The sequence below is a fragment of the Gorilla gorilla genome, chromosome 9 (genome assembly GCF_029281585.2).
Source record: "Gorilla gorilla gorilla isolate KB3781 chromosome 9, NHGRI_mGorGor1-v2.1_pri, whole genome shotgun sequence".
NCBI classification, from domain to species: domain Eukaryota; kingdom Metazoa; phylum Chordata; class Mammalia; order Primates; family Hominidae; genus Gorilla; species Gorilla gorilla.
This window is the reverse complement of record NC_073233.2, coordinates 19,918,080-19,930,211: the sequence shown is the minus strand read 5'-3', so window position 1 is coordinate 19,930,211 and position 12,132 is coordinate 19,918,080. Positions and strand designations below refer to the sequence as shown.

The 12,132-nt window shown below is 38.8% G+C and overlaps 1 protein-coding gene across 2 annotated transcripts; it reads left to right on the top strand.

Moving 5' to 3' along the window:
* The first annotated feature begins 908 nt into the window (after window positions 1-908).
* PTH (parathyroid hormone) lies at window positions 909-5,045 on the top strand. 2 transcript variants are annotated; one of them, XM_004050731.3, is made up of 3 exons: window positions 909-1,048; window positions 4,236-4,326; window positions 4,430-5,045. In XM_004050731.3, exons 1-3 carry the CDS (start codon window positions 958-960, stop codon window positions 4,689-4,691), a joined length of 444 nt encoding a protein of 147 aa, XP_004050779.1. In that variant the 5' UTR covers window positions 909-957; the 3' UTR covers window positions 4,692-5,045. The 2 variants fall into 2 exon arrangements, with proteins under 2 accessions (XP_004050779.1, XP_063567058.1); XM_063710988.1 differs by lacking the exon at window positions 909-1,048 and adding an exon at window positions 1,091-1,177.
* Window positions 5,046-12,132: the final 7,087 nt, after the last annotated feature.

Below are 12,132 nucleotides of genomic sequence, written 5' to 3'. Positions count from 1 at the left end.
GATATATCAAAGACATTCAGGGCGTTTTGACAGGTGGACCAGGCAAATATTGCTGGAGGAATATTTGAAGTCAGACATGTGGCAGCATCACACCTCCAATAGGTTTTGGAGCAGGCTCTCATCATCCCTTAGGGAACATGAGAATAAAGACCTAACCCCTAGGGGAAAATGGTGCAAAGAGCTTTTGCTGTGTTTTCAGATGACTTTGCAAATTAAAGTCAAGAAGACTGGAGTTCAAAGAAGGGCTATATTTCTAGGCAGAAACTGAGGTAGTAAGAATCTGGTGTCATAAAGACCTTTGTTGAATTCCATCTTTTCTGCTTTCCAAGCCTAAGTTTCCTCATGTAAAAATGGGGGATAAGCACCTACTTTAGTACTTTAAGTACTAACTTTAAAGGACGGCTGTGAAGATCTAGTGGGATAATATATGTAGTTAGGCATGCAGTTAGTGCTTATCAAATGTTATTATTACAGATTAAGATGCACAAATAAAATATAAGTTAAATAAATTTTAAAATAATTTCACTTTTGAAGCTTTTAAAGTAATTATGTACTAAGAGCATTTTCTCAAATTATTCTTAACACTTCCTTTAAGAAAAGGGCTATATCTGTTTTTTTGAAAGATGACCAGAAGTGACATGGATTGGTTGAAAATGGCTTGTAAAGTAAGCCTAACATTTATGATTTATTACCATAAAAACTGTACCAACAGTACGGTTATAACAAATACACTTATTTTTGGATTTTATTTTCAAGTAAGATAATGACTTTATCATAAACCTTTGAAATCAGTCTTTTTACAGTATAAATTCAGATTCATTAATCCACATAGAATTTTTCTCGATGGCATAATTCTGTATTTGTTAAAAGTCTTTGCATAAGCCCCTTTTCAAGCCAAATGCTGTTTTCCTTTTAGTATCCAATTATCTGAAACTTAAGAAGAGTGTGCACCGCCCAATGGGTGTGTGTATGTGCTGCTTTGAACCTATAGTTGAGATCCAGAGAATTGGGAGTGACATCATCTGTAACAATAAAAGAGCATCTCTTGGTAAGCAGAAGACCTATATATAAAAGTCACATTTAAGGGTCTGCAGTCCAATTCATCAGCTGTCTTTAGTTTACTCAGCATCAGCTACTAACATACCTGAACGAAGATCTTGTTCTAAGACATTGTATGGTAAGTAAACTTAAAAATTCACTTCTGAATCTCATGAGATTTTGATAATCAAGTTATTATTTAATGTGTACCATTTCTACAAATACCATGTTGTTTCTTCAAGGTAAAATGCTAAGAAGTTTGAGTTATGTTTAATATAAAATGCCACATACAAAATAAATTAATGCTACTAAAATACTCTCAAATCACAAAATACTTTTTGATTAAAGTCTTCTGAGATACCTTGCCTTTTAAAACCTCATCTGAAATTACAACAAAAAGTCATTAAAATTTGGCATGCTATGCTTTAATATAATAGTATCGGTATCAAAATTTTGAAATAAAACAGGTTGATGGTGAATGAATAGTTCTGATTTAAATAATCTTTATAAATTTATTAAGTGGAGTTAATATTCTGTTTTTCCTGCAGAGTATTCTTATTTAGATTATTTATTTTATGACTCATAAAGAGCCCAATCTGTATACTAAAGTTGGATAAGCCCAGTTTGACTAGTAAATATTTATTTCCTTTACATAAATGACAGCTGTATTCTGAAAACTGTATTTCCTATGCTATTTCTAAATGATGCAGTTTCCCTGTAAAATAGGAGTACATAACTACTCTATGTGTATGTTAAAAGGTGGTACACTGAGCATTAAGGAAAAGCACTTCTATAATAACAGCCTTTGCAAGTACTGAAATGCAGATTAAGGCAAGAATATCCTATACTGATGTGAAACGAGGAAAGAGACAAAAGTTATATTAAAAGATAATTGTTAATAAAATAAGTTGAAGAAATAAGCTACAAACAAGCATTCCATTCAGAGATAAAGCTCGAAATCCATATCACAAGTAATTAATCAGATGATTTTTAAATGCTTTGACACATTATTTTTAATGCTAGGAGAAATGTGAATTAATTTAGTGAAAATCTCTAAATTAGCACCTATTAGTTTGGTATTTATGGTTATTACAATGCCTGAAATGAAGGTTACTTAAGAAAAGGATTTGCTACGTAAATAGTGTTAACAATTTACACTATGAAGAAAATTAGGCATTTTCAAGCAAGTTATAAACATGTAGGTGTAATCAACATAAAATGCAGTGCGGAGGGGATTTCTCAAAAATAGGCTCTTTCATTCCTCTTGTGGCTTAAGATTTCCGCAGTGTGACAGAAGGGAGCATGAGAAGCATGGCTCACCAGCCAGCCTCTATTGTCTATGTAATTAGAAGCTTCAGAACTCACTAATACCACTGTACCTTTCATTGGCGCATTACCCCATAACACTTGTTGAGACGAGGTGAGATCTGAGTATAAAGATAGGTCAGAAGTATTTTAAAGGGCTTAATTTGCCAAAAAGAAAAGTAAAAAGCTAGAGACCCTTTTTGCAGAACATTTGGTGACCACACATTTGAGGGAAGATGTGGCATTAGATGAAGCAGAAGCAAACCCTGCTCTTAGGGGCTCATCTAGGTGAGTGCACAGCCTGTGACACTACAGGGAGAGGCTCAGTAAACTGAGATCCAGCATTCTGTATGACAGAGGCATTGCTTATCACAGAGGTTCTGAATTTTAAGTAGGAAGTACATAATGAAGAGGGCTTTAAAAATTGCTAAGAAAGCGAGTCACCAAGGCTGGCAGTAGTGTCACAGGGCCATCCTGAGCTGTTAGGAGAGTACATGCAGGGAGGGCTGGTGACCTCCGTGGGTTTATCTGTTGGAGACTCTTCTCTCCAAATCCCAGGCCTGGCTTCCAGCACCATCCAGCTGTGCCCAAGAAGCCACCCTGGTCTGTTCTCCAACACTTTTAAATGGTGCCCAATTTTTCTAAGTGAGCTTAGCAATGAGAAGAAAAAAAAAAACATGAATTATTTTTCTGGAAAATCAAGGAGACATGGATAACAACAGGCACTAATAAATATTTATAGATGAGTGAATGAGGAAATAATTACATAAAAAAGGTCAGTGACAATTGATAAATGACAAGGAAATATTTAATTAGGTAAAAGTAAACCATTGCTCTCTATACTAGGATAGACTTTATCTACTTCGCCTGTTCCTAAGTCAGCATGTTAATTCTGGGGGAGGATCATAAGAAAGGAAATACTTTTTTAAAAAAAATTTAAAAACATGTAACAAAGCAAGGGTAAAATATATGTATATACATAAGTGGTGTGACTGTAAAACTGTACTTTCCATTTAGTTATTAGCTGAGTTAAGAGAATGATCACATTGAAGTACTGTGTGGACTAGAAATGTACTCTGTCATCATGCAATGAAATGTTGCTAACATTTTAACATAGCTCATTTATGTAGAATGAATTCTGGCAGTTTACCCCAAGTCACAGTTAGGACAGTAGATGGTGAGATCTCAGATGCGTGATTATCTAGATTCAGTGTTACATTTTTGATGTTTATCACTCAGTGGATTTTTATTAATATGCTGATTAAGTTATTTACTTGGCCAGTCATTGTGCTAAATAGTTGCTCTTTTGTGTTTCATTGCCTTGATGTTTGAGTGTAATCTAGCATTTTAATACAGTGTTTATTTTGCATGATCTTTAACAAATGTTTTAAGCAATTTTAAAAAGGCAGGATGTTATTGACATTATACGCTGAAGTCTTAACATTTTAATATTTATAGTGCTTATTAGTTTGCAAAATTGTATAATTAGGAATTATTTCAGAGACAATGTTTTCTTTTTCAGGTGAGTAGTTGCCGCTTAATATCATTGGAGTACATTCTTTATACTGTTTGTGAAATTAATACTAGCATATTAAGTGTACAAATAGATTTAGAAAACAATAAAAAATTGCATGCTAAAAAAAAAAAATAAAATAAATAAATAAATAAAACTTGCACAAGAAATCTCCAAAAGATAGTTAGGAGCATAAAACTAATTTCTAAGTTAAATTATGTGTATATATAATGTATACTAATGTATCCATAAAATAAAGAGGTTGATTCCAAAAGCTTCTCATGAAAACCAACCCAATTAGTTAGTATTGCATTCTGTGTACTATAGTTTGGAATATTAAAAATATTTTAAAATACCTCCATTTTGCTTGTCCTTTTAGTGAAGATGATACCTGCAAAAGACATGGCTAAAGTTATGATTGTCATGTTGGCAATTTGTTTTGTTACAAAATCGGATGGGAAATCTGTTAAGTAAGTACTGTTTTGCCTTGGAATTGGATTTTTAATGTTGACTTTATCATTTCAAAGTGGGGAGCTAATGGGAAGTGGCCCTCTCTGTTTCTCTTCTTCCCAGGAAGAGATCTGTGAGTGAAATACAGCTTATGCATAACCTGGGAAAACATCTGAACTCGATGGAGAGAGTAGAATGGCTGCGTAAGAAGCTGCAGGATGTGCACAATTTTGTTGCCCTTGGAGCTCCTCTAGCTCCCAGAGATGGTGGTTCCCAGAGGCCCCGAAAAAAGGAAGACAATGTCTTGGTTGAGAGCCATGAAAAAAGTCTTGGAGAGGCAGACAAAGCTGATGTGAATGTATTAACTAAAGCTAAATCCCAGTGAAAATGAAAACAGATATGGTCAGAGTTCTGCTCTAGACAGTGTAGGGCAACAATACATGCTGCTAATTTTTCAAAGCTCTATTAAGATTTCCAAGTGCCAATATTTCTGATATAACAAACTACATGTAATCCATCACTAGCCATGATAACTGCAATTTTAATTGATTATTTTGATTCCACTTTTATTCATTTGAGTTATTTTAATTATCTTTTCTATTGTTTATTCTTTTTAAAGTATGTTATTGCATAATTTATAAAAGAATAAAATTGCACTTTTAAACCTCTCTTCTACCTTAAAATGTAAAACAAAAATGTAATGATCATAAGTCTAAATAAATGAAGTATTTCTCACTCATTGCAAGTATATCTTTTTGGTTATGACTGATACCCAGATGTTTACATTGATCATGACTAGGTAGAACAATACAAAGTATTTTTTTAGTCATGTGTTTCACATTTGGATATTTTGAACATCAACCTTTTAGTATTACCAAAGTATTAGGTTTCCAAATCTTCACTAGCTCAATACTGTTGTCCTTTTGGTTTCAGGAAAGGAAATAAAATGCTCAGCAAAAAAAGGGGGCATAAAGTGGTCTGAAACTTGAAAAAGTATTTGCCCCTACATAAAAACCCACTAATCATAGTTCTAGTCTGGACCCAAAATTGCAAGAAATAGAATGTTTGTATCTATTAGAAGATAATTTCATTCATTCGTCATTTGACAATATCTATTTAGTGTTTATTGTTTGTCGTGTACTGTCTTAGGCACTGGCATACAATGGCAAACAAAACAGACATGGTTTCTGTCTATATGCGGCCTAAGATTTAACGGAGAAGACAGATATTACTAATTCATAATTTAGTTTGATAAGTGCTATGTAAGCACAGCACAAGATATTGGAGTGTAAAATACAGAGCCCTAATGTACTTAGATCAGTGCTGTCCAACAGAACTTTCTGTGATGACAGAAATGTTCTGTATTCTGTGCTGTCCAATATGGTAGCCACACGTTCATTTATGTAAAATGTGGGTAGTGTGACTGATGATTGATTTTTATTATTTTTATTTTCAATCCCTTGGTCAATTTGAATGATTTAAAATTTTAAATTTAATTTAAAATTAATTTAAATAAAATTATAAAATAAAAAATGGAAATAGCCACATACGATTAGTGACTACTATACTGAACAGTATAGTTCAATCTCAAGATGATCCAGCTGAATAAGAAACATAAGTAAGAGTTAATTAGATGAAAAGAAGTAGGAGGGTTTCCCAGGCAGGTGGTATAGCATATGCAAAGGCCCTTAGTTGGGAGGGAAGATGGCTGTAACACTAAGAGCCAGGATTACAAAAATGAATAAGATTCCATCTCTGGCCTCAAAGAGTTCATGTTCTAATGGAGAAAGACAGATAGGTAAGCAAGTAATTACCATACAAATGCAAAATACTCTGAGATACAGAGAGAGTAGACTTGCCTGATAGAATGAACAACTGAGATGGAAGTTTAACGGTAAGTGAACTTTGCAAAATGTAGAACAGAAGAATATTAACAAATTTCTTGCATTCTGGTGGAATCAATCAAACTGTAGTTTAAATGCAAAGAAAATTAACTTTAAATAGAAAGGGATGCATTACAGAATCATAGAGAATGCTGAAGGAAACAATCTAGGAAAGACTCAAAGTCACTGAGGAAGCGATTCTCTCTTCTAATAGCAGTAGCTGCCTTGACTATTATCCTGAGACTGCCCTGATCAGGAGGCAGCTGCTGTTCCAGAAACACACTACACCTCTACCATCCACCCCAGCAAAACAGATGTCCAGCATTCTGCCTATTGACATCTGTCAGTGCCTTGTCATTGTAACGTTTGCTAACACTAGTACAGTAAAATCAAACCGGTCCACAACAATGCTTGTCAGCAGAAAGGGAGAAGTGGCAGATCACCTTACTTCTGCCTTCCCTTTCTCACAAGAATGCATATGATTTGCTGAACCTTAGCTGCAGAGGTGTCTGGAAAATGTAGTTTTTAACTTGCCAGCCTATGTAATAGAGGAATACACACTAGAAGGTGGAGTGGACAGTGTCTCTGACTCCCTGGTAGAGAAATGGCACAGTGAGTATTCTTGAATATGTCCTCTTATGAAACTGTGTGAGAATTTCTTTGGGATCGTTATCCAGAAGTAGAATCATAAGACAGACATAAATGAGTTTCACAAGCACAGTTTATACTCCTTCCAGTAGGCTAAGCATTCCTGTTTCCTTATTTCCACCTCCAGTTTGGAATGATATGCCTTTATAAAAAGTTTTGCCATATTGATGTCAGGTGGTAGCTCACTGGTTTAATTTGTGTATCTCTGATTATTAGTGAGATTGGTATTATCTCTACATGTTGGTCATTTGAGTGTGAACTGCTTATTTATATCCTTTGCCATTTTTCTATTAGTTTTCTGGCCCTGTTGATTTTGAATTCTTTGTATATTCTAATGCAAATCCCTTGCTGGTTTTGTTTGTTTATGTATTTATTTATTTACTTATGAGACAGAGCAGCCTCACTGTGTTACCCAGGCTGGAGTACAGTGGTGCAATCACGGCTCACTGCAGCCTCAAACTCCCAGGCTCAAGTGATCCTCCTACCTCAGCCTCCCAAGTAGCTGGGACTATAGGTGCACACCACTATGCCCAGCTAATTTTAAATTTTTTTGTAGAAATGAGGTCCCACTATGTTGCTCAGCTGGTCTTGAACTCCTGGGCTCAAGTGATCCTCCTGCCTCCCCCTCCCAAAGTGCTGAGATTACAGGCGTGAGCCATCGCACACGGCCCCGTGTTGGTTTTATATGCCACAAATATTTTCTCCCAGTGTGTCATGTATTTGCTAACTCTTTCTATGCTTTTTTTAAACTTAAAGGTCTTTTATTAGCATTAACTTAGCAACTTAATAATGTATTAAAATAACCATTCTAAAAAAGAAAAACTTGAAACATGTTTCTATAGTATTGTCTCAAAAACTACAAATTAGACAACTGACTGAAAATGCCAACTTTCCAAAGAGTGCGCAATCTCACCATGATATTTTGCTTTGTATATTGATCCTGAATTAATAAGAACTAGTAATATAAAGAAAATTCGCAAGTTAAATCAGATGTTCAAAATAAGATTTAGTCAAGAGATACCTTTTAAAATTGTCAATGACTTAATAACCAGATTTAATTATATGAGGGTGACGGATATACTCATTATCTTCATTGTAATGGTGGCTTCACAGGTATATACGTAGGTCAACATTTATGAAGCCATACACTTCATGTCTGTGGTAGAAAACTTTTAGAATTACATAAAGGATTTTTAAAAGTGGGGGGGAGGAGGGAACCATCCTAAATGCCACCACCAGAAATGACCACTGTTGATATTTTGGTTACTAAGTTTTTGGATTTTCTAGCATACATCTACTCAGAGTACAATTCATAATTGACACGTTAATTGCAACTGAGAGTCAGCTAAAGCATGTACATGTTAAAACAAGGAGACCACCCACAATTTTAGCAAAAGTATTTACTTCCTGCCATATAAAAGCTTCCAAACTTATTTTAAGATGCCACACAAAGCCCATTATCCAACATAGTAACTTTGGTTTCAAACTTTGCCTGTCCATTGACTGTAGCAAAAACAAGCTTAGGTACTCCAGGTAAGACAGAAGTGGGGGATGGGGATGTTGGGAGAGGTGCCACCACTTCTAAAGTGTCTGTATGCAGAGTCCAAATCTAAAACAGAGAAACTGACCCAGTACCACAAAATTGAGACAACTGAGCCTATGATGACCACTTAGTGCAGTTAGTTATGTTTTGTCTGCATTAGAAATCGACATTTGCCTTTCTAAAGGATTTCTTTCTACATATCTTGAAAGACAACATAGAGGAGTGATCCTGGCTCAGCCAAGGGACCCTGAGGCAAGCTGATTCAGTACGTCGGGTCTTAATTAATTAATTGCCATCTCTGTAAAATAGGGCTTACAACCAAAACTCACTGAAGCACAGTTCATACAGATAAAACACTTAGAACAGCTCTGCCGTTTAGCAGTGTCACTGAAGTCTAGGTGGAAGCCACACCCCTTATTAATCTGCTTTGAAGGCCTTGTGTCTCTTTCTCCACACTCATTTCCTGAACCTCCCACCCCTACGGGTCCCAGTCACTCCGACGCTTCCATCAATTCCCAGAACACACCGGGCTCATCACCTCCAAAGCTTCTGTTCTCACTATTCCAGGGCCTGCCTTTTTCATGTGGCCTCCCCTTCTTTCATTCTTCATCTCTTGGCTTAAATGTCACCTTGATGAGGGGCTATCACTCAGTCTGTCTAGGCTTTCCTGCTATTTTCTGCCACTAAACTCTGCTTATTTACTTCAAACCATTTTCATGATTGGCAATATTTTGTTCACACTATTGTCTGTCTCCATTTCCTGTGGGCAGCAACTCTCTCTGGTCACCTCCATACCCCTGAAGTAGTACTCATTATGTAGTGAAGGGTAATACATACCTGTTGCCTCAATGAACGCACCCTTGTGGGGAAAGGCAGACATTGCCTCTTGGGCAGGAAGAGCAGAGGGGACACAAAAAGTCCTCAAATGTCAGGAATCAACAGCCGAGAGGAAACGAGTTCAGCAATCGAGAGCCTAGACCAGGAGCGTCCAATCTTTCAGTTTGGTTTCCCTGGGCCACAATGGAAGAATTGCCTTTGGCCACACGTAAAATACACTGACGTTAATGATAGCTGATGAGCAAAAAAAAAAACCAAAAAACAAAAAACAAAAAAAAAACCAAAAAACAAACAAAAAAAACGCACTATGTTTTAAGAAAGTTTACCAATTTGTGTTGGGCTGCATTCAAAGCCGTTCAGAGTGGTATGCAGCTGGTGGGCCGCAAGTTGGACAAGCTTGGCCTAGACGTTGCTGTCATACGTAACAGAACTCAGCCCCCACCAGCTCAGCCTTCTGAGGGTGAGAGGTGACAACGTACTAGCAGCCCTCGCTCGCTCTCGGCCTCCGGTCTGGCCGTGCTTGAGGAGCCCTTCAGCCCGCGGCTGCACTGTGGCGGCCCCTCTCTGGGGCTTGCCGAGGCTGGAGCGGGCTCCCTCTGCTGGCCGGGAGGTGTGCAGGGAGAGGCGGCGGCTGGAGCCATTGAGAGGTGAAACCAGCCGGCTTCTGGGTCGGGTGGGGACTTGGAGAACTTTTGTGTCTAGCTAAAGGATTGTAAACGCACCAATCAGCACTCTGTGTCTAGCTAGAGGTTTGTAAACGCACCAATCAGCACCCTGTCAAAACGGACCAATCAGCTCTCTGTAAAATGGACCAGCTCTCTGTAAAATGTACCAATCAGTAGGATTTGGGTGGGGCCAGATAAGGGAATATAAGCAGGCCACCCGAGCCAGCAGCAGCAACCCATTCGGGTCCCATTCCATGCTATGAAAGCTTGGTTCTTTCGCTCTTTGCAATAAATCTTGCTGCTGCTCACTCTTTGGATCCGCACTAACTTTATGAGCTGTAACACTCACCATGAAGGTCTGCAGCTTCACTCCTGAAGCCAGTGACACCATGAACCCACTGGAAGGAATGAACAAATCCAGATGCACTGCTTTTAAGAGCTGTAACACTCACCACGAGGGTCCGCGGCTTCACTCCTGAAGTCAGCGAGACCACAAACCCACCAGAAGGAAGAAACTCCGGACACATCTGAACATCTGAAGGAACAAACTCCGGACACACCAACTTTAAGAATTGTAGCACTCACCACAAGTGTCCCCGGCTTCATTCTCGAAGTCAGCGAGACCAAGAACCCACAAATTCTGGACACAAGGGAAAAATGCCAAAGGAGAGTAGGGCAGAGGCAGAGAGATGAGACATGGCCTATGCTGAAGAGGTGAGGGCAGGATAGTACCCAGTAGCCAAGGAGGAGAGGAGAGACAAATGGGACTGTGAGCCAGGGGTGGAGATGCAAAGCTGGGAAGCGCCCCCATCGCCTCTGGGATGAGGCTGGTATCTCCAGGGGTGAGCCCGCCTGAGGACATGAGCCTGCAGAACCCAAAGATAGAGCCTCTGGAAAGACTCCAGCTGCCCCAGTTCCAGGCCAAGGCCTGGCTCACCTGTGGCTCACCTTAGCCACGGGCAGCCCCAAGAACTGGATCCCTGCAGCAACTGCGTCACCACCAGCACCACAGCTGCCATCTTTATAGTTAATTTCGATGAACTCAGATATATCAATTTTTCACTTTATTGTTTGTATTTTTCGGGAGTCTTGTTGAAGAAGTATTTCCCCAGCCCTAGGCCACAAAGTTACCTCTTACATCTGCTTTAGAGTTTTACCTTTCACTTTATTTTTTTCTTATTTTTTTATTATACTTTAAGTTCTAGGGTACATGTGCACAACATGCAGGTTTGTTACATATGTATACAATGCCATGTTGGTGTGCTGCACCCATTAACTTGTCATTTAACATTAGGTATTTATCCTAATGCTATCCCTCCCCTCTCCCCCGACCCCACGACAGGCACCGATGTGTGATATTCCCCACCCTGTGTCCAAGTATCTCCAGAATTAGTTCCTTCCAGTGGGTTCTTGGTCTCACTGACTTCAAGAATGAAACCACAGACCCTCATGGTGAGTGTTACAGCTCTTAAAGCTGGTGTGTCCAGAGTTTGTTCCTTCAGATGTTCAGATGTGTCCAGAGTTTCTTCCTTCTGGTAGGTTTGTGGTCTCGCTGACTTCAGGAGTGAAGCTGCAGACCTTCCCAGTGAGTGGCACAGCTCTTAAAGGTGGTGTGGACCCAAAGAATGAGCAGCAGCAAGATTTATTGTGAAGAGCAAAAGAACAAAGTTTCCACAGCATGGAAGGAGACCCCAAATGGTTGCCACTGCTGGTTGCCACTGCTGGTTGCCACTGCTGGTTGCCACTGCTGGCTGCCCCTGCTGGCTCAGGTGGCTAGCTTTTATTCCCTTATTTGGCCCCATCCACATGCTGCTGATTGGTCCATTTTACAGAGTGCTGATTGGTCTATTTTACAGAGTGCTGATTGGTGCGTTTTTACAGAGTGCTGATTGGTGCGTTTACAAACCTTTAGCTAGACATAGAGCGCTGATTGGTGTGTTTTTACAGAGAGCTGATTGATGCATTTACAAACCTTTAGCTAGACACAGAGTGCTGATTGGTGCATTTTTACAGAGTGCTGATTGGTGCATTTACAAACCTTTAGCTAGACTCAGAGCGCTGATTGGTGTGTTTACAATCCTCTAGGTAGACAGAAAAGTTCTCCAAGTCCCTACAGAACAAGAAGCCAAGCAGGCTTCACCTCTCACAAGTGTTTTCGTTGTTCAATTCCCACCTATGAGTGAGAACATGTGGTATTTGGTTTTCTGACCTTGCGATGGTTTGTTCAGAATGATGGTTTCCAGCTTCATT